This window comes from Tachyglossus aculeatus, chromosome 17 (assembly GCF_015852505.1).
Source record: "Tachyglossus aculeatus isolate mTacAcu1 chromosome 17, mTacAcu1.pri, whole genome shotgun sequence".
In the NCBI taxonomy this organism is placed as follows: Eukaryota; Metazoa; Chordata; class Mammalia; order Monotremata; family Tachyglossidae; genus Tachyglossus; species Tachyglossus aculeatus.
The window spans coordinates 58,326,754-58,349,122 of NC_052082.1; the positions used below are offsets into that span (position 1 = coordinate 58,326,754).

At 49.3% G+C, this 22,369-nt stretch overlaps 1 protein-coding gene across 1 annotated transcript in view; it reads right to left on the bottom strand.

Annotated features, from left to right (window-relative positions):
* CAMKK1 (calcium/calmodulin dependent protein kinase kinase 1) overlaps positions 1 to 18,440 on the bottom strand; it is a 54,680-nt gene extending 36,240 nt beyond the window's left edge. The window contains exons 1-5 of the mRNA XM_038759316.1: positions 18,062 to 18,440; positions 13,005 to 13,052; positions 9,928 to 9,981; positions 5,587 to 5,638; positions 2,729 to 2,865 (exon numbers count right to left, since the gene is read on the bottom strand). Coding sequence (XP_038615244.1) covers positions 2,729 to 2,865; positions 5,587 to 5,638; positions 9,928 to 9,981; positions 13,005 to 13,052; positions 18,062 to 18,379 — 609 coding nt within the window. The 5' untranslated portion in view covers positions 18,380 to 18,440. The remainder of the gene's footprint in view (positions 1 to 2,728; positions 2,866 to 5,586; positions 5,639 to 9,927; positions 9,982 to 13,004; positions 13,053 to 18,061) is intronic.
* Between the last annotated feature and the right edge of the window lie 3,929 nt (positions 18,441 to 22,369).

Below are 22,369 nucleotides of genomic sequence, written 5' to 3' on the forward strand. Positions count from 1 at the left end.
CCGGGGGTCGATGGCGGGACAGGAGAGAGCGAGGTACGGTGAGGAGATCAGCGGCGGAGGAGCGGAGGGTGCGGGCTGGGCTGGAGAAGGAGAGAAGGGAGGTGAGGTATCTTCCCTCAGCGCTTAGAACAGTGCTTTGCACATAGTAAGCGCTTCACAAATGCCATCGTTTTTATTATTATTATAATTAGTATTGAATGAACGCATCTGGGGTGTGGGGATTGTGTTTGTAGTTTGTGTGTGTTCCCCGGCTGCCTAGAACGGGCCTCCTCGGCATTAAAGCATGATCAGATTGTCTGGGTTGGGGGGGGAAATCTAGGAAGGGTTCTGGGGGGATGCGGATCTGGAAGCGTTTTTCTCCAGCGAGCTTGGCGGAGGAAGTATACAGGTGCTGTGGGGAAGGGAAGGAGGGCATCCGGTCCAATTCCCTGTGCCCCCGCAGGAAGGCCCTTCCCCGGCCGCCCGCCGCCCCGGGTCCCCCGGGCTCACTGGACTAAGCGCTTGGACAAGTGGGAGGAAGGCCCTTACTGGTCCCACTTCCGACGGCCACGCTACTTCCGAGGACGGCGGGCAGTGTGGCCTAGAAGGAAGAGCCCAGGGCCGGGAGGCGGGAAGCCCCGGTTCAAGGCCCGGCTCTGCCCCGCCTGCTGAGCCCCCCACCCCAAATAATAATAATAATGGCATTTATTAAGCGCTTACTATGTGCCAAGCACTGTTCTAAGCGCTGGGGAGGTTACAAGGTGATCAGGTTGTCCCACGGGGGGCTCACAGCCTTCATCCCCATTTTCCAGATGAGGTCACTGTGGCCCAGAGAATAATAATAATGGCATTTATTAAGCGCTTACTATATGCAAAGCACTGTTCTAAGCGCTGGGGACGTTACAAGGTGATCAGGTTGCCACAGGGGGGCTCACAGCCTTCACCTCCAATTTCCAGATGAGGTCACTGAGGCCCGGAGAATAATAATAATGGCATTTATTAAGCGCTTACTATGTGCAAAGCACTGTTCTAAGCGCTGGGGAGGTTACAAGGTGATCAGGTTGCCACGGGGGAGCTCACAGCCTTCACCTCCAATTTCCAGATGAGGTCACTGAGGCCCGGAGAATAATAATAATGGCATTTATTAAGCGCTTACTATGTGCAAAGCACTGTTCTAAGCGCTGGGGAGGTTACAAGGTGATCAGGTTGTCCCACGGGGGGCTCACAGCCTTCATCCCCATTTTCCAGATGAGGTCACTGAGGCCCAGAGAATAATAATAATGGCATTTATTAAGCGCTTACTATGTGCCAAGCACTGTTCTAAGCGCTGGGGAGGTTACAAGGTGATCAGGTTGCCACGGGGGGGCTCACAGCCTTCACCTCCAATTTCCAGATGAGGTCACTGAGGCCCAGAGAATAATAATAATGGCATTTATTAAGCGCTTACTATGTGCCAAGCACTGTTCTAAGCGCTGGGGAGGTTACAAGGTGATCAGGTTGTCCCACGGGGGGGCTCACAGTCTTCACCCCCATTTTCCAGATGAGGGAACCCAGGCCCAGAGAAGTGAAGTGACTCGCCCAAAGTCACCCAGCTGACAAGTGGCGGAGCCGGGATTTGAACCCATGACCTCTGACGCCAAAGCCCGGGCTCTTTCCACTGAACCACACTGCACCTCTGTCATTCAGTCACCCTCTCTGGGCCTCTGTTTCCTCATCTGTATATATGTTTGTACGTATTTATTACTCTATTTTATTTGCACATATTTATCCTAATTATTTTATTTTGTTAATATGTTTTGTTCTCTGTCTCCCCCTTCTAGCCTGTGAGCCCGCTGTTGGGTAGGGACCGTCTCTAGATGTTGCCAACTTGGACTTCCCAAGCGCTTAGTCCAGTGCCCTGCACACAGTAAGCGCTCAATAAATCCTCTCCCCCTCGTCCCCCTCTCCATCCCCCCCATCTTACCTCCTTCCCTTCCCCACAGCACCTGTATATATGTTTGTACATATTTATTACTCTATTTATTTATTTATTTTACTTGTACATAGCTATTCTATTTATTTTATTTTGTTAGTATGTTTGGTTTTGTTCTCCGTCTCCCCCTTTTAGACGGTGAGCCCACTGTTGGGTAGGGACCGTCTCTATATGTTGCCAATTTGTACTTCCCAAGCGCCTAGTACAGTGCTCTGCACATAGTAAGCGCTCAATAAATACGATTGATGATGATGATGAATAAATACGACTGAATGAATCAGGCAACTGGCAGATGACTCCATCCCAACTTCCCAACTCTCTCCCGCCCGGAGCAGGAGCCTCGTGGGGGCCGGGATTGGGTCCAATCGGGTTATCTTGCAGGTGCTCCACACACAGTACCGACTCTCTTATATTGTTAGTTTTTCAAACACTACTACAGTGCTCTGCACACAGGAAGCACTCAATAACAATAATAATGATGATAATGATGGCATTTGTTATGCGCAATAATAATAATAACGATGGCATTTGCTACGCGCTTACTATGTGCAAAGAAATACCACCGACTGATTGGCACACAGTTGGCACGTACCGGTGATAACGATGGCATTTGTTATGTGCAATAATAATAATAACGATGGCATTTGTTACGCGCTTACGATGTGCAAAGAAATACCACCGACTGATTGGCACACAGTTGGCACGTACCGGCTGCCATCGCGAACCAGGAGGAGACCCCGGCGAACCCGCTGCCCCCCACCCCGGGGTCGGCCTCACCTCGATCAGTTTGACGATGTTGACGTGGTCCAATTTCTTCAGGATGGCGATTTCCTGGTACACCCGCTCCAGGGGGCCCAGGGCCTTGGGCTGCCCTCCTGCCAGGCCTGCCGCGGACCCTCGGGGCGGGGGGCGGCCTGCAGCACAGGGACGGGGGGACACGGGCAGGACGGGTGACCGGGCGCCGGGAGAGGGGGCAGAAGGAAAAACCCGCTCACTCCGTCACCCGGAGGGACATCCCGCCTTCCCAGCGGGGCCTTCCCAACCAACCAACCCGCCGGACACCGGGGTCCGGGGATGGACTGGGCGCCCATGTGACTGATTTGGGATTCGTGCACCCAGCGACAGGGTTTGGGGCAAAGCTTAGTACATAGCAAACGCCCCATAAATACCATGACTACCACCGGCTTACTCCATTCGGAGCAGCTAGCTGGCTACAAGGTGGTATTCCGGGCTCTTTCACTGGGCAGAGCGCTATACTGGGCAGCTACCCTACGCAAATCGCTCTCTTGGATGTATATGCATGTATGTATATATGTTTGTATGTATTTATTACTCTATTTCATTTGTACATATTTGTTCTATTTATTTTATTTTGTGAATATGTTTGGTTTTGTTCCCTGTCTCCCCCTTCTAGACTGTGAGCCCACTGTTGGGTAGGGACTGTCTCTATATGTTGCCAACTTGGACTTCCCAAGCGCTTAGTACAGTGCTTTGCACACAGTAAGCGCTCAATAAATACGATTGATTGGGCAGCTACCCTACGCAAATCGCTATCTTGGATGTATATGTACATATGTATATATGTTTGTATGTATTTATTACTCTATTTTATTTGTACATATTTATTCTATTTATTTTATGAATTGGTTTTGTTCCCTGTCTCCCCCTTCTAGACTGTGAGCCCACTGTTGGGTAGGGACCGTCTCTATGTGTTGCCAACTTGGACTTCCCAAGCGCTTAGTACAGGGCTCTGCACACAGTTCGCGCTCAATAAATATGATTGATTGATTGACCCTATGCAAATCGCTATCTTGGATGTATATGTATGTATGTATATATGTTTGTATGTATTTATTACCCTATTTTATTTGTACATATTTATTCTATTTATTTTATTTTGTGAATATGTTTGGTCTTGTTCCCTGTCTCCCCCTTCTAGATTGTGAGCCCACTGTTGGGTAGGGACTGTCTCTATGTGTTGCCAACTTGGATTTCCCAAGCGCTTAGTACAGGGCTCTACACACAGTAAGCGCTCAATAAATATGATTGATTGATTGATTGGGCAGCTACCCTACGCAAATCGCTATCTTGGATGTATATGTATGTATGTATATATGTTTGTATGTATTTATTACTCTATTTTATTTGTACATATTTATTCTATTTATTTTATTTTGTGAATATGTTTGGTTTTGTTCTCTGTCTCCCCCTTCTAGACTGTATATGTGTTGCCAACTTGTACTTCCCAAGCACTTAGTACAGGGCTCTACACACAGCAAGCACTCAATAAATACGATTGATTGATTGGGCAGCTACCCTACACAAATCGCTATCTTGGATGTATATGCATGTATGTATATATGTTTGTATGTATTTATTACCCTATTTTATTTGTACATATTTATTCTATTTATTTTATTTTGTGAATATGTTTGGTTTTGTTCCCTGTCTCCCCCTTCTAGACTGTGAGCCCACTGTAGGGTAGGGACTGTCTCTATATGTTGCCAACTTGGACTTCCCAAGCGCTTAGTACAGTGCTTTGCACACAGTAAGCGCTCAATAATTACGATTGATTGGGCAGCTACCCTACGCAAATCGCTATCTTGGATGTATATGTATGTATGTATATATGTTTGTATGTATTTATTACTCTATTTTACTTGTACATATCTATTCTATTTATTTTATTTTGTGAATATGTTTGGTTTTGTTCCCTGTCACCCCCATCTAGACTGTGAGCCCACTGTTGGGTAGGGACTGTCTCTATGTGTTGCCAACTTGGACTTCCCAAGCGCTTAGTACAGTGCGCTGCACACAGTAAGCACTCAATAAATACGATTGATTGATTGATTGATTGATTGGGCAGCTACCCTACGCAAATAGTTATCTTGGATGTATATGCATATATGTTTGTATGTATTTATTACTCTATTTTATTTGTACATATCTATTCTATTTATTTTATTTTGTGAATATGTTTGGTTTTGTTCCCTGTCTCCCCCTTCTAGACTGTGAGCCCACTGTTGGGTAGGGACTGTCTCTATGTGTTGCCAACTTGGACTTCCCAAGAGCTTAGTACAGTGCTCTGCACACAGTAAGTGCTCAATAAATACGATTGATTGATTGATTGATTGATTGAAAACACGCTGCCGTCCACCCTTGCCCCGGTTGAAGATTCAAACTCCTCCTCCCACCCCAGTGCCTTGGTCTTCCACTGCCCATCCTGGATGCTTCCCCTCCTGCTTGCTTCTGGGTGCCTTCTGCATACAGTGCACTGAAATGGGCATCTACTGTGTGCACAGCACTGTACTGGGCCCCTCCTGGGGGTGAAGCCCTGTACTAAACAGCTCCCATTTGCAAAGCTGTACATTGTGTGCCTACTCTGTGCAAAATAGTGTATGGGCACGGAATATAAGTCAATCACCGCACGCGCCGAACAATTCAAATTTCTTCCAAATACCCATCAAGGACTTAATTCAGCCCGCTGCAGCCCACAGGCGCTCAGTACAGCCCACTGCCCGCAGAGGCGCCCAGTTGAGGGCCCCGCACCCAGCGGGGGTTTTCCAGAGAGCCGGCTTCCAGGGAAAACAAGGCGGGATAGTCCCGGACCCTTCCCCGCTCCCCGGGACACCTACGTGGAAAGCCGTACTGCTTCAGGAGTTTCTTCTTCGACAGGACTTTCATGGCCTGGAGAGAGAGGGAGGGGAGACCCCGTGGGCCGGGTGGAAATTCATTCATTCATTCACTCAATCGTATTTATCGAGCGCTTACTGTGTGCAGAGCACTGTACTAAGCGCTTGGGAATTACAAGTTGGGAGGCGGGACACCCCCGTTTGGAAGGAAACCCCGCTCTGGCTCCCGGCTTCCCGCCCTGCTCTCCTTTTCCTCTGCCAGGGAGGGGATGTGGGGTGGGGGGAAGCAGCTGACTCCAGGCAGGGAATTCCCAGCCAGGGGGCTGGAATGCTGCCCCAGCAATCCGGCCCTACAGGGGCTCCATTCATTCATTCATTCATAGTAAGCGCTCAATAAATACGATTGATGATTCAATCGTATTTATTGAGCGCTTACTGTGTGCAGAGCACTGTACTAAGCGCTTGGGAAGTACAAGGCGGCAACATGGCAAGGCCTGGCTTTCCTGCTGGGAGGGTGTGGGGGTGTGATCACACCTCCCGCCCCATGGGCCTACCTCCTCACCATGCCTCATTCTCGCCCATCCCGCCGTTGACCCCCGGCCCACGTCCTCCCCCCGGCCCGGAATGGCCTCCCTCCGCACATCCACCAAGCTCGCTCTCTTCCTCCCTTCAAAGCCCTACTGAGAGCTCACCTCCTCCAGGAGGCCTTCCCACACTCAACCCCCCGCCCTACCTCCTTCCCCTCCCCACAGCACCTGTATATATGTTTGTACAGATTACTCTAACTTGTACAGATTTACTATTCTATTTATTTTATCGATATGTTTGGTTTTGTCACCTGTCTCCCCCTTCTAGACTGTGAGCCCGCTGTTGGGTAGGGACTGTCTCGAGATGTTGCCGACTTGGACTTCCCAAGCGCTTAGTCCAGCGCTCTGCACACAGTAAGCGCTCAATAAATACGATTGAATGAATGAATGAAAGGGCTTGGGAGGGCACAGGTGCTGGGAGACAGGGCTGCCAGGGGTGACCCAACAACCTAGCCCCTCTACTCTCCAAGGGACCACCTGGGGCAGGGGCAGGGCAGGGATCTTGTGCTAGACTGTGAGCACACTGTTGAGTAGGGACTGTCTCTGTATGTTGCCAACTTGGACTTCCCAAGCGCTTAGTACAGTGCTCTGCACACAGTAAATGCTCAATAAATACGACTGAATGAATGAATGAATGAGCAAACCACCCCCCGAGGAGCGCTCCTGCCCTCACCCCAGGCTTCCTCCTCTCCCTGTAAACAGGAGAGGGCCGACAACACCCCTCTCCCTTCGGCACCCAGAGCACATAATAATAATAATAATAATAATGGTATTTATAATAATAATAATAATAATAATAATGGCATTTGTTAAGCGCTTACTTTGTGCAAAGCACTGTTCTAAGCGCTGGGGAGGTTACAAGGTGATCAGGTTGTCCCACGTGGGGCTCACAGTCTTAATCCTCATTTTACAGATGCAGGAACTGAGGCTCCGAGAAGTGAAGTTGACTTGCCCAAGGTCACACAGCAGACATGTGGTGGAGCTGGGATTCGATTAAGCGCTTACTATGTGCAAAGCACTGTTCTAAGCACTGGGAAGGTTACAAGGTGATCAGATTGTCCCACAGGGGCTCACGGTCTTCATCCCCATTTTACAGACGAGGGAACTGGGGCCCAGAGAAGTGAAGTGACTTGCCCAGAGTCACCCAGCTGACAACTGGCGGAGCTGGGAGTTGAACCCATGACCTCTGACTCCAAAGCCTGGGCTCTTTTCACTGAGCCACGCTGCTTCTCACCTATTTGCATGTCAGTTTTCATCCATTTACATCCGCCCACTGGTCCCCAGTTCCCCCAGCCCAAGGCCAAACTGGGGAGGCCCATCCCCCTGCCCAAATTCCACCCCCTGAATTGACTGCCGCCCCCCAGGAGCCCTGCCCATCCCCAGTATTAATCAGTACCCATCCCAGCAGCCATGCGGGGAATCGGAATTTCCTTTTTTCCCCCACGACTTTCTCACTACTTATTTATAATATTAATAATGATGGCATTTATTAAGCGCTTACTATGTGCAAAGCACCGGTCTAAGCGCTGGGACGGTTACAAGGCGATCAGGTTGTCCCACGGGGGGCTCACGCTATTAATCCCCATTTTACAGTTGAGGTAACCGAGGCCCGGAGAAGTGAGGTGACTTGCCCAAGGTCACACGGCTGACAATTGGAGGAGCCGGGGTTTGAACCCAGGACCTCGGACTCCAAAGCCCGGGCTCTTTCCACTGAGCCGCTGCTTTCACCTTCCCAACACCCCTGAGGAGTGGGAAAGGCAGGGTTTTTTTCCTCCTCATTTTACACTGGAGGAAACTCTCTGGGCCTCTGTTTCCTCCTCTATAAAATAGGGAGCGGGTGAGGGTCAAAAAAGAGAGCACCGACGGGGAAGACCAAGGACATAGTCAGGGCCGGGGGAAAGGAGGCGACTCCTTGTATATATATATTTGAACAGATTTATTACTCTATTTTACTTGTACATAGAGTACAAGGCATTCCCCCGGGCCTGGAATGCCCTCCCCCTGCCCATCCGCCAAGCTCGCTCTCTTCCTCCCTTCAAGGCCCTGCTGAGAGCTCACCTCCTCCAGGAGGCCTTCCCACACTCAGCCCCTTCCTTCCTCTCCCTCTCGTCTCCCTCTCCATCCCCCTCATCTTACCTCCTTCCCTTCCCCACAGCACCTGTATATATGTATATATATTTGTATATATTTATTACTCTATTTATTTATTTATTTTACTTGTACATATCTATCCTATTTATTTTATTTTGTTAGTATGTTTGGTTTTGTTCTCTGTCTCCCCCTTTTAGACTGTGAGCCCACTGTTGGGTAGGGACTGTCTCTATATGTTGCCAATTTGTACTTCCCAAGCGCTTAGTACAGTGCTCTGCACATAGTAAGCGCTCAATAAATACGATTGACTGATTGATTGATTGATTGTACATATTTACTATTCTATTTATTTTGTTAATGATGTGCGTAGAGCTTTAATTCTATTTGTTCTGACGATTTTGACACCTGTCTCCACGTTTTGTTCCGTTGTCTGTCTCCCGCTTCTAGGCTGGGAGCCCGTTGTTGGGTAGGGACCGTCTCTAGATCAATCAATCAATCAATCAATCGTATTAATTGAGCGCTCCCTGTGTGCAGAGCACTGTACTAAGCGCTCGGGAAGTACAAGTCGGCAACACATGGAGACGGTCCCTACCCAACAGCGGGCTCTAGATGTTGCCGACTTGTCCTTCCCGAGCGCTTCGTGCAGTGCTCTGCACACAGGAAGCGCTCAATAATAATAACAATAATTATAATTGGCATTTGTTAAGCGCTTACTATGTGCAAAGCACTGTTCTAAGCGCTGGGGGATCAGGTTGTCCCACGTGGGGCTCACAGTCTTAATCCCCATTTTCCAGATGAGGTCACTGAGGCCCAGAGAAGTTAGACTGTGAGCCCACTGTTGGGTAGGGACCGTCTCTAGATGTTGCCAACATGGACTTCCCAAGCGCCCAGCTCAATGAATACTATTGAATGAATGGATGACTCCTACCCTCAGGGAGTCTGCACTCTAAGGATAATAATAATAATAATAATAACGATGATAATAATAATGATAATAATAATAATAATCCTCAGGGAGTCTGCACTCTAAGGAGTCTGCACTCACCGTACCTCGTTCTGGCCTGTCCCGCCATCGACCCCCGGCCCACGTCATCCCCCGGGCCCGGAATGCCCCCAATCCCTCTGCCCATCCGCCAAGCTAGCTCTCTTCCTCCCTTCAAGGCCCTGCTGAGAGCTCACCTCCTCCAGGAGGCCTTCCCACCCTGAGCCCCTTCCTTCCTCTCCCCCTCGTCCCTCTCTCCATCCCCCCATCTTCCCTCCTTCCCTTCCCCACAGCACCTGTATATATGTATATATGTTGGTACATATTTATTACTCTATTTATTTATTTATTTATTTTACTTGTACACATCTATTTTATTTTGTTAGTATGTTTGGTTTTGTTCTCTGTCTCCCCCTTTTAGACTGTTGGGTAGGGACTGTCTCTATATGTTGCCAATTTGTACTTCCCAAGCGCTTAGTCCAGTGCTCTGCACATAGGAAGCGCTCAATAAATACGATTGATTGATTGATAAGGATAATAATAATAATAATAATAATAATAATAATGGCAAGGCTGCAATTTTGCCTCCGCACATGTCCTCAGAGCCAAGGGTCTCCTGGTTCACCCGGATGCCCCTCCCAGCTGGTTCCCTCCACCGAGTCCCGCGCCGGGGAAGACACTCACGTAATACTTGTCGTCGCTCTCGCTGTAAGCCAGCTTCACGACGCCGTAAGAGCCCTGGGGAGACGGGTACGGGAGAGAAGGGCTGGATTCAGTGGGCCTGGACTCAGTTTCCCTGCCCTGCACAGCTCCCGAGGTCGGCCCACTGCTCCGTCCCTTCCTGAGGTCGGCAGATTCTCTCAACCACCCGGCCGCTGGACCCCGTCAATCAGTGAATCGCCTCTACTGAGCGCTTACTGTGTGCGGAGCACTGTATTAAGTGTGCGGAGATTACGATTATGTTGCCAATTTGTACTTCCCAAGCGCTTAGTACAGTGCTCTGCACATAGTAAGCCCTCAATAAATACGATTGATGATGATGATGATGATGATAGAACAATTAAACAGCCGCATTCCCTGCCCACAACAGGCTTACAGTCTAGATGAGCCGCCCACTCTACTTCCCCCTCCCTGGGGTCCCAGGTCAGGGGCTTGAGGCGAGACAGACAACAAACAGTGCTCTGCACCCAGTAAGCGCTCAATAAATATGATTGAATGAATGTATATATGTTTGTACATATTTATTACCCTATTTTACTTGTACATATTTATTCTACTTATTTTATTTTGTTAATATGTTTTGTTTTATTCTCTGTCTCCCCCTCCTAGACTGTGAGCCCACAGTTGGGTAGGGACTGTCTCTAGATGCTGCCAACTTGGATTTCCCAAGCGCTTAGTACAGTGCTCTGCACGCAGTAAACGCTCAATAAATACGATTGAATGAATGAATGAATGATGGAATGGAATGGATGCAGGGGGAGAGTGTCTCTGGACCCCTATTATGCCTGGACCTGAGGACCCCAAAAAATCAGGACCCGCTCAGGGTGGGGTGGGGGGCTGCATCCCTCTCATTATCACCTTCATCACTAGCAGCTTTTATTGAGCACCGAACTGAGGGCTCACTGAGTGCTCTGTACACAAGAGGCGTCCAGCACAGAGCCTCGGACACGGCAAGAGTCCCAATCCGGCAGTCTGCCCGTGGCAGGCAGGCGTGCTTCAGTTCCCTCGTCTGCAAAATGGGGATTCAATACCAGCTTTCCCTCCTACTTCACCCGTGAGACCCTGATTATATTAAATCTACCTCAATCAATCAATTGTACTTATTGAGCGCTTACTGTGTGCGGAGCACTATATCAAGCACGCAGGAGAGTCTTCTAGACTGAGCCCGTTGTTGGGGAGGGACCGTCTCTATGTGTTGCCAACTTGGACTTCTCAAGTGCTTGGTACAGTGCTCTGCACACGGTGGGCGCTCAATAAATATGATTGATTGATTAACCTGTATATATGTATACATATGTGTACGTATTTATTACTCTATTTTACTTGTACATATCTATTCTATTTATTTTATTTTGCTAATATGTTTGGTTTTGTTCTCTGCCTCCCCCTTCTAGACTGTGAGCCCACTGTTGGGTAGGGACCGTCTCTAGATGCTGCCGACTTGTACTTCCCAAGCGCTTAGTACAGTGCTCTGCACACAGTAAGCGCTCAGTAAATACGATTGATTGATTGACGGCACTTTGCACACAGTAAGGACCCCATTTTACAGATGAGGGAACTGAGGCACAGAGAAGTCCGAGAAGCAGCGTGGCTCAGCGGAAAGGGCCCGGGCTTTGGAGTCAGAGGTCATGGGTTCAAATCCCGGCTCGGCCAATTGTCAGCTGGGTGACTTTGGGCAAGTCACTTCACTTCTCTGGGCCTCAGTTACCTCATCTGTAAAACGGGGATTAAGGCTGTGAGCCCCTTGAGGGACAACCTGATCGCCTTGTAACTTCCCCGGCGCTTAGACCAGTGCTTTGCACATAGTAAGCGCTTAATAAATGCCATCATTATTATTATTATTATTATTTGGGCAAGTCACTTCACTTCTCTGGGCCTCAGTTACCTCATCTGTAAAACGGGGATTAAGACTGTGAGCCCCCGGTGGGGCCAACTGATCGTGTTGTAACCTCCCCAGTGCTTAGAACAGTGCTTTGCACAGAGTAAGCGCTTAATAAATGCCATCATTAACTTGTACTTCTCAAGCGCTTAGTCCAGTGCTCTGCACACAGTAAGCGCTCAATAAATACGATTGATCGACTGATTGATCATTAGTAAGGGCCCGGTCCAGTGCTCTGTACAGACTGGGTGTCCACACCAGCGCCCAGTTCCGCTTCCCCAAAGTGGAGTCCCATAGGACGCCAAACTCTCTTGGCTGCATCAGGGCAAAAATCTCCTTTTGGCGGCGAAGACGTCCTAGGCTGAGATTAATAATAATGATGATAGCATTTATTAAGCGCTTACTATGTGCAAAGCCCTGTTCTAAGCACTGGGGAGGTTAACAAGGTGATCAGGTTGTCCCACAAGGGCTCCCAGTCTTCATCCCCATTTTCCAGATGAGGTAACTGAGGCCCAGAGAATCGAAGTGACTTGCCCAAAGTCACCCAGCTGACAAGTGGCGGGGCCGGGATTCGAACCCGTGACCTCTGACTCCAAAGCCCGGGCTCTTCCCACTGAGCCACGCTGCTTCTCCGAGAATTGACGCCTCGCCCAAATCAGCGGGCACGGTGAGCGCAGCCCCGGACGGTCCATCCCGGCTCTGGGGACCGCCGGGATGCGGAACGCAAAAGGGTTGCCCAGGGCAACCTGGTCCCAGAGCGGTCAGTTTCCCGCTCCGGCCCCATCCATTCATTCATTCAATCGTATTTACTGAGCGCTTACTGGGTGCAGAGCACTGGACTGAGCGCTTGGGAAGTCCAAGTTGGCAACATAGAGAGACGGTCCCTACCCAACAGCTGGCTCACAGTCTAGAAGGGGGAGATGGACAACAAGACAAAACATATTAACAAACAAAATAAATAGAATAAATATGTACAAATAAAATCAATCAATAAATAGAGTAATATATACGTACAAACATATATACATATATACACCCCATGCCCACCGCGGGGACCATGCCGGACCCCGCTGGCAGGATGCCCGGCAGCGTGGTGGGCTCGGGCCCCGGACGGCGAGGGCGGGAGGGTCCCCGTGACCCCGACTGACCCGCAGACACGTACCTTGCCAATCTCCCGCTGCAGCCGGTACTGGTTTAACTGGATACAGTCCTGGGATGGGGAAAACAAGGAGTCTGTCACGGATGAAACCAGGGATGGGCCCGAGCTGGAAATAAAACCGTGGCCCGGGGCTGGGACTCAGGGGACCCGGCTCGGAAGCAGCGTGGCTCAGTGGGAAGAGCCCGGGCTTTGGAGTCGGAGGTCATGGGGTCAAATCCCAGCTCTGCCGACCGTCAGCTGGGTGACTTTGGGCAAGTCAACTTCTCTGGGCCTCAGTTCCCTCATCTGGAAAATGGGGATGAAGACTGTGAGCCCCCCGGGGGACAACCTGATCACCTTGTTACCCCGCCAGCACTTAGAACAGTGCTTTGCACGTAGTAAGCGCTTAATAAATGCTATAAGAAAAAAAAATCCCAGCTTGGGCGGAGGAATGAGGCGGTTGAGTGACTTACGGAAATTCCCGCAGCTGGCGATCCTCGAGACCCCAGGTCCCCTCCCCTGCCCCATTTTCTACCCTGGTCACATTTCTAACTGGTGCCCGCCAGGTTTCTTCTTTCTTGAAGATAAAACGTGACCCTCTGGGGCCCCTCTGCCCGACTGAGGCCCCGCGGGCTCCGGCCCTTTGAACCGCCACAGCGAGGGTCCGGCCCACGGGAGGGTCTGGCCACCCGCCACTACTGCCTTCGTGCCCCCACCCCATCATCATCATCATCAATCATATTTATTGAGCGCTTACTATGTGCAGAGCACTGTACTAAGCGCTTGGGAAGCACAAATTGGCAACATATAGAGACAGTCCCTACCCAACAGTGGGCTCACAGTCTAAAAGCGGGAGACAGAGAACAAAACCAAACATACTAACAAAATAAAATAAATAGAATAGATATGTACAAGTAAAATAAATAGAGTAATAAATATGTACAAACATATATGCATACATACAGGTGCTGTGGGGAAGGGAAGGAGGTAAGACGGGAGGGATGGAGAGGGGGGCGAGGGGGAGAGCGCTTAGTACAGGGAGAGCGCTTAGTTCAAGCGCTTAGTACAGTGCTCTGCACATAGTAAGCGCTCAATAAATACGATTGATTGATTGATTGATTGGAGAGGAAGGAAGGGGCTCAGTCTGGGAAGGCCTCCTGGAGGAGGTGAGCTCTCAGCAGGGCCTTGAAGGGAGGAAGAGAGCTAGCTTGGCGGATGGGCAGAGGGACTGGGGGCATTCCAGGCCCAGGGGAGGACGTGGGCCGGGGGTCGATGGCGGGACAGGCGAGAGCAAGGTACGGTGAGGAGATTAGCGGTGGCAGAGGAGCGGAGGGTGCGGGCTGGGCTGGAGAAGGGGAGAAGGGACGTGAGGTGGGGGGGGGCCAGGGGATGGACGGCCTGGAAGCCCAGGGTGAGGAGTTTCTGCCTGATGCGCAGATTGATTGGCCGCCCGCCCACCAAGTTCAGAGAGGCTCCATCGGGGCCAGGAGTCCCGGTTGGAGGTAAAGGAGGGGGTGGGACCAGGGGTGTCTTCAATCAATCAATCAATCAATCGTATTTATTGAGCGCTTACTGTGTGCAGAGCACTGTACTAAGCGCTTGGGAAGGACAAGTTGGCAACATTCCTTCAAGAGAGGAAGGGCCACAGGGGGACAGGAGATGAGGCCTGCAGGCCAAGCTCAGTCGATGTTGGACCCCCCCCGCCCCGGCTCTCCCTGGACGCCTCACCTGAACCCCAAATCTTCAGTCTGTTCGCAGTTTGTTCCCCTTTTCCCAGGGGAAAGCTTCCTGGGAGCAGGAGCCCACCTCACCTCCTCCAGGAGGCCTTCCCAGACTGAGCCCCTTCCTTCCTCTCCCCCTCGTCCCCTCTCCATCCCCCCATCTTACCTCCTTCCCTTCCCCACAGCACCTGTATATATGTATATATGTTTGTACATATTTATTACTCTATTTATTTATTGATTTATTTTACTTGTACATATCTATTCTATTTATTTTATTTTGTTAGTATGTTTGGATTTGTTGTCTGTCTCCCCCTTTTAGACTGTGAGCCCACTGTTGGGCAGGGACTGTCTCTAGATGTTACCAACTTGTACTTCCCAAGCGCTTAGTACAGTGCTCTGCACACAGTAAGCGCTCAATAAATACGATTGATGATGATGATATGTATATGTTTGTACATATTTATTACTCTATTTATTGATTGATTGATTTTACTTGTCCATATCTATTCTATTTATTTTATTTTGTTAGTATGTTTGGTTTTGGTCTCCGTCTCCCCCTTTTAGATTGTGAGCCCACTGTTGGGTAGGAACTGTCTCTATATGTCGCCGACTTGTACTTCCCAAGTGCTTAGTACAGTGCTCTGCACACAGTAAGCGCTCAATACGATTGATGAGGATGATATGTATATATGTTTGTACATATTTATTACTCTATTTATTTTACTTGTACATATCTATTCTGTTTATTTTATTTTGTTAGTATGTTTGGTTTTGTTGTCTGTCTCCCCCTTTTAGACTGTGAGCCCACTGTTGGGCAGGGACTGTCTCTAGATGTCACCGACTTGTACTTCCCAAGCGCTTAGTACAGTGCTCTGCACACAGTAAGCGCTCAATAAATACGATTGATGATGATGATATGTATATATGTTTGTACATATCTATTACTCTATTTATTTATTGATTTATTTTACTTGTACATATCTATTCTATTTATTTTATTTTGTTAGTATGGTTGGTTTTGTTCTCTGTCTCCCCCTTTTAGACTGTGAGCCCACTGTTGGGTAGGGACTGTCTCTAGATGTTACCGACTTGTACTTTCCAAGCGCTTAGTACAGTGCTCTGCACACAGTAAGCGCTCAATAAACACGATTGATGATGATGACATGTATATATGTTTGTACATATTTATTACTCTATTTATTGATTGATTTATTTTACTTGTCCATATCTATTCTATTTATTTTATTTTGTTAGTATGTTTGGTTTTGGTCTCCGTCTCCCCCTTTTAGACTGTGAGCCCACTGTTGGGTAGGAACTGTCTCTATATGTCGCCGACTTGTACTTCCCAAGCGCTTAGTACAGTGCTCTGCACACAGTAAGCGCTCAATAAACACGATTGATGATGATGACATGTATATATGTTTGTACATATTTATTACTCTATTTATTGATTGATTTATTTTACTTGTCCATATCTATCCAATTTATTTTATTTTGTTAGTATGTTTGGTTTTGGTCTCTGTCTCCCCCTTTTAGACTGTGAGCCCACTGTTGGGTAGGGACCGTCTCTAGATGTCACCAACTTGTACTTCCCAAGCGCTTAGTACAGTGCTCTGCACACAGTAAGCGCTCAATAAATACGATTGATGATGATATGTATATATGTTTGTACATATTTATTACTCTATTTATTGATTGATTTATTTTACTTGTACCTATCTATTCTATTTATTTTATTTTGTTAGTATGTTTGGTTTTGTTCTCTGTCTCCCCCTTTTAGACTGTGAGCCCACTGTTGGGTAGGGACTGTCTCTAGATGTCGCCAACTTGGACTTCCCAAGCGCTTAGTACAGTGCTCTGCCCACAGTAAGCGCTCAATAAATACGATTGATGATGATGATATGTATATATGTTTGTACATATTTATTACTCTATTTATTTTACTTGTACATATCTATTCTGTTTATTTCATTTTGTTAGTATGTTTGGTTTTGTTGTCTGTCTCCCCCTTTTAGACTGTGAGCCCACTGTTGGGTAGGGACTGTCTCTAGATGTTACCGACTTGTACTTCCCAAGCGCTTAGTACAGTGCTCTGCCCACAGTAAGCGCTCAATAAATACGATTGATGATGATGATACGTATATATGTTTGCACATATTTATTACTCTATTTATTGATTGATTTATTTTACTTGTCCATATCTATCCTATTTATTTTATTAGTATGTTTGGTTTTGTTCTCTGTCTCCCCCTTTTAGACCGTGAGCCCACTGTTGGGTAGGGACTGTCTCTATATGTCACCGACTTGTACTTCCCAAGCGCTTAGTACAGTGCTCTGCACACAGTAAGCGCTCCATAAATACGATTGATGATGATGATATGTATATATGTTTGTACATATTTATTACTCCATTTATTGATTGATTTATTTTACTTGTCCATATCTATTCTATTTATTTTGTTAGTATGTTTGGTTTTGGTCTCCGTCTCCCCCTTTTAGACTGTGAGCCCACTGTTGGGTAGGGACTGTCTCTAGATGTCGCCAACTTGTACTTCCCAAGTGCTTAGTACAGTGCTCTGCACACAGTAAGCGCTCAATAAATACGATTGATGATGATGATATGTATATATGTTTGTACATATTTATTACTCTATTTATTTTACTTGTACATATCTATTCTGTTTATTTTATTTTGTTAGTATGTTTGGTTTTGTTGTCTGTCTCCCCCTTTTAGACTGTGAGCCCACTGTTGGGTAGGGACTGTCTCTATATGTTACCGACTTGTACTTCCCAAGCGCTTAGTCCAGTGCTCTGCACACAGTAAGCGCTCAATAAATACGATTGATGATGATGAGATGTATATACGTTTGTACATATTTATTACTCTATTTATTGATTGATTTATTTTACTTGTCCATATCTATTCTATTTATTTTATTAGTATGTTTGGTTTTGTTGTCTGTCTCCCCCTTTAAGACTGTGAGCCCACTATTGGGTAGGGACTGTCTCTATATGTCACCGACTTGTACTTCCCAAGCGCTTAGTACAGTGCTCTGCACACAGTAAGCGCTCAATGGTCTCTGTCTCCCCCTTTTAGACTGTGAGCCCACTGTTGGGTAGGGACTGTCTCTAGATGTCACCGACTTGTACTTCCCAAGCGCTTGGTAAGCGCTCAATAAATACGATTGATGATGATTGACGATGACCTCTGACTCCAAAGCCCGGGCTCTTTGCCACTGAGCCACGCTGCTTCTCCAGCCACGCTGCTGTTCGTCATCGTCCCGGCCCCCGCCGACCCCTGCCCCTCACGCCCCAGCCCGGCTCTGGGCCTCAGCTTCCCCACCGTTGCCCACCCACCTCGGCGTCGGAGATGGACACCCGGGTGGACTCGATGGTGGGCCTCCGCTGGCCCCGCGGGGAGACCCGGGCGACCGGTCCCGTCGCGTAGGGGCCCCAGGCCCCTGCCAGCGGGCTGCTCGAGGGCCGCTCCTGGAGCGAGAGCTTCCTGGTGGACAGGGTGGGCCGTCCGGCTGCCTTCCGGGGGGCGGCCGGGGGGTCGCCCGGGCCGCCGTCCCCATCCTCGGCCTCTCCCCGCGGTCGCCCCCCGGCCACGTCGAGGGCGGCCACTCGCTCCACCAGCTCGTCCCGGCAGCAGACGTCCGTCCCTCCGTCCATGGCGTGGGCCGCGGGGCCGCCACTGTCGTCTCCGGGGCTCCGTTGGGCCCGGCCCTCGGCCCCTGGGGAGACAAGACGGGGGGAGAGGGGTGGGCACCGTGGCTCAGTGGATAGCACATGGGACTAGGAGTCAGAAGGACCTGGGTTCTAATCCCGGCTCCGCCACGTGTCTGCTGTGTGACCTCGGGCAAGTCACTTCACTTATCTTCACTTATCTTTTAGACTGTGAGCCCACTGTTGGGTAGGGACTGTCTCTATATGTTGCCAACTTGGACTTCCCAAGTGCTTAGTACAGTGCTCTGCACACAGTAAGCGCTCAATAAATACGATTGATTGATAGATTATCTGGGCCTCAATTCCCTCATCTGTAATGCCGGCATTACGACTGTGAGCCCCACGATGAACGGGGACTGCATCCGACCTGATTAACCTGTATCTACCCCAGCACTTAGAACAGTGCTGGGCACATAGTAAGCGCTTTCAAGTGTTACTCTTTCCTTCCTGGGGCTCCACAAATAATATTAACAATAATAATGATGGCACTTATTAAGCACTTACTATGTGCCAAGCACTGTTCTAAGCGCTGGGGAGGTTACAAGGTGATCAGGTTGTCCCACGGGAGGCTCACGGTCTTCATCCCCATTTTACAAATGAGGGAACTGAGGCCCAGAGAAGTGAAGAGCCGGTGAGCTCTTTTCGACTGTGAGCCTACTGTCTTTTAGACTGTGAGCCTACTGTTGGGCAGGGACTGTCTCTATATGTTGCCAACTTGGACTTCCCAAGCTCTTAGTACAGTGCTCTGCACACAGTAAGCGCTCAATAAATACGATTGATTGATTGATTATCTGGGCCTCAGTTCCCTCATCTGTAATACAGGCATTAAGACTGTGAGCCCCACGATGAACGGGGACTGCATCCGACCTGATTAACTTGCATCTACCCCAGCACTTAGAACAGTGCTGGGCACATAGTAAGCGCTTTCAAGTGTTACTCTTTCCTTCCTGGGGCTCCACATATAATAATATTAATACTAATAATGATGGCACTTATTTAGCACTTACTATGTGCCAAGCACTGTTCTAAGCACTGGGGAGGTTACAAGGTGATCAGGTTGTCCCACGGGGGGCTCACGGTCTTCATCCCCATTTTACAAATGAGGGAACTGAGGCCCAGAGAAGTGAAGAGCCGGTGAGCTCTTTTCGACTGTGAGCCTACTGTCTTTTAGACTGTGAGCCTACTGTTGGGTAGGGACTGTCTCTATATGTTGCCAACTTGGACTTCCCAAGCGCTTAGTACAGTGCTCTGCACACAGTAAGCGCTCAATAAATACGATTGATTGATTGATTATCTGGGCCTCAGTTCCCTCATCTGTAATACAGGCATTAAGACTGTGAGCCCCACGATGAACGGGGACTGTGTCCGACCTGATTAACCTGTATCTACCCCAGCACTTAGAACAGTGCTGGGCACATAGTAAGCGCTTTCAAGTGTTATTCTTTCCTTCCTGGGGCTCCACATATAATAATATTAATACTAATAATGATGGCACTTATTTAGCACTTACTATGTGCCAAGCACTGTTCTAAGCGCTGGGGAGGTTACAAGGTGATCAGGTTGTCCCACGGGGGGGCTCACGGTCTTCATCCCCATTTTACAAATGAGGGAACTGAGGCCCAGGGAAGAGAAGAGCCGGTGAGCTCTTTTCGACTGTGAGCCCACTGTTGGGTAGGGACCGTCTCTATATATTGCCAACTTGGACTTCCCAAGCGCTTAGTCCAGTGCTCTGCACACAGTAAGCGCTCAATAAATACAATTGATTGATTGATTGAAGTGACTGGCCCAAAGTCACCCAGCTGAGAAGCAGCGTGGCTCAGTGGAAAGAGCCTGGGTTTTGGGGTCAGGGGTCACGGGCTCACATCCCGGCTCTGCCTATTGTCAGCTGGGTGACTTTGGGCAAGTCGCTTCACTTCTCTGGGCCTCAGTTCCCTCATCTGTCAAACGGGGATGAAGACTGTGAGCCCCCCGGGGGACAACCTGATCACCTTGTAACCTCCCCAGCGCTTAGGGCAGTGCTTTGCACATAGTAAGCGCTTAATAAATGCCATTATTATTATTAATTGGCAGAGCCGGGATTTGAACCCATGACCTCTGGTGCTCCTTCCACCGAGCCACGCTGCTTCTTGAATACATACCCCCTCCGCGCCGCTCAAACAAGCCAGCCAGAGTCCGGCTCTGAGCCAAGTTCCTCTTCGTAGCCACCCTTGCCCCCGACCCGGGGCCGGCTCCTCCCCTCCCCACCCCGTCTCCTCCGGGGAACCGAGTAGCAAATTCGCTCCGAAGCCCCGGTGCCTACCTCATCCGCGAAATTAATACGGTGGAATTGGCACCGATCTCGACACCGAGGGGCGAGTGGCCCCAAACCCTTCCATTCCCCGAGCGGTGACACGATCTATCAGTTGGTAACAATAATGATAACAATAATGGCATTTATTAAGCGCTTACTATGTGCAAAGCACTGTTCTAAGCGCTGGGGAGGATACAAGATGATCAGTGTGGCTCAGAGGAAAGAGCCCGGGCTTTGGAGTCAGGGATCAAGGGTTCAAATCCCGGCTCCGCCACTTGTCAGCTGGGTGACCGTGGGCAAGTCACTTCACTTCTCTGGGCCTCAGTCCCTCATCTGTAAAATGGGGATGATAATAATAATCATCATCATCATCATCATCAATCGTATTTATTGAGCGCTTACTATGTGCAGAGCACTGTACTAAGCACTTGGGAAGTGCAAATTGGCAACATATAGAGACAGTCCCCAATAATAATAATGATGGCATTTATTAAGCGCTTACTATGTGCAAAGCACTGTTCTAAGACTGTTCTAAGACTGGATGAGGACTGCTAGCCCCCCGTGGGACAACTTGATCACCTTGTATCCCCCCAGCGCTTAGAACAGTAAGTGCTTAACAAATACTGGTATTATTTTATTATTATTATTATTATTATCAGGTTGTCCCACGGGGGGCTCACAGTCTCATCCCCAATGACCTGCTGTGGGCAAATTGTTGTACCAGTCGCTCGGACGAGGCCAAAGGGGTTGGCGGTCACGATCCCTGCCCTCAAAGAACCGACAATCTAGTGGCGGAGATAGACCCGGACTGGAAGCAGAAGGAAGTCGAGGTGTGGACAGGAGTATTAGCTTAGGCAATAGGCTGTGTAAGATGCGTTCATCATCATCAATCATCAATCGTATTGATTGAGCGCTTACTATGTGCACAGCACTGGACTAAGCGCTTGGGAAGTACAAGTTGGCAACATATATAGAGACAGTCCCTACCCAACAGTGGGCTGAAGGCCACGTTGGTGGAGGGGTGAGTGGGTGTGAGCTTACAAGAGGCCGGGCGGCGCACGTGGGGATGAAAGGCCGGGGGGGATGAGCGACTCACTGTCCCCAGAATGGGTGGTCCCAGCTGTCCCACCGCCAGGCCTGCGGCGGATGAGGAGTCGCAGGGTCTCCGCTTACCGGCCAATGCGCCCCGACGGCGCGGGGCGTCCGATCGGCTCCCGCGTAGGCCGACCTCACCCTCTCCTCCGCCGCACCAACCCTGTGGCCGGTCCTCGGCGCGGGCCTTGGGCCCGAGGCACTACCGGAGCCGCTCCCGGTAGATTGTGAGCCCACTGTTGGGTAGGGACTGTCTCTGTATGTTGCCAATTTGTACTTCCCAAGCGCTTAGTACAGTGCTCTGCACATAGTAAGCGCTCAATAGATACGATTGATGATGATGATGATGATGATGATGAGGGGATTCTGGTCCGTCCCCGGCGGCGGGAGCCGGCCCCGATGCGGGTAACGAGGTCACGCGTGAACCGTTTGCTAGGAAGTGGCCAGTTCCTCTTCTGTTATCTAAGTACAAGGCGGAGCCAAACGCCACCGGACTTGAGAACAGAAGACCCAGAGGGATGCCAGCGGGGGCTGTCCGGCCACCCTGCCCGGCC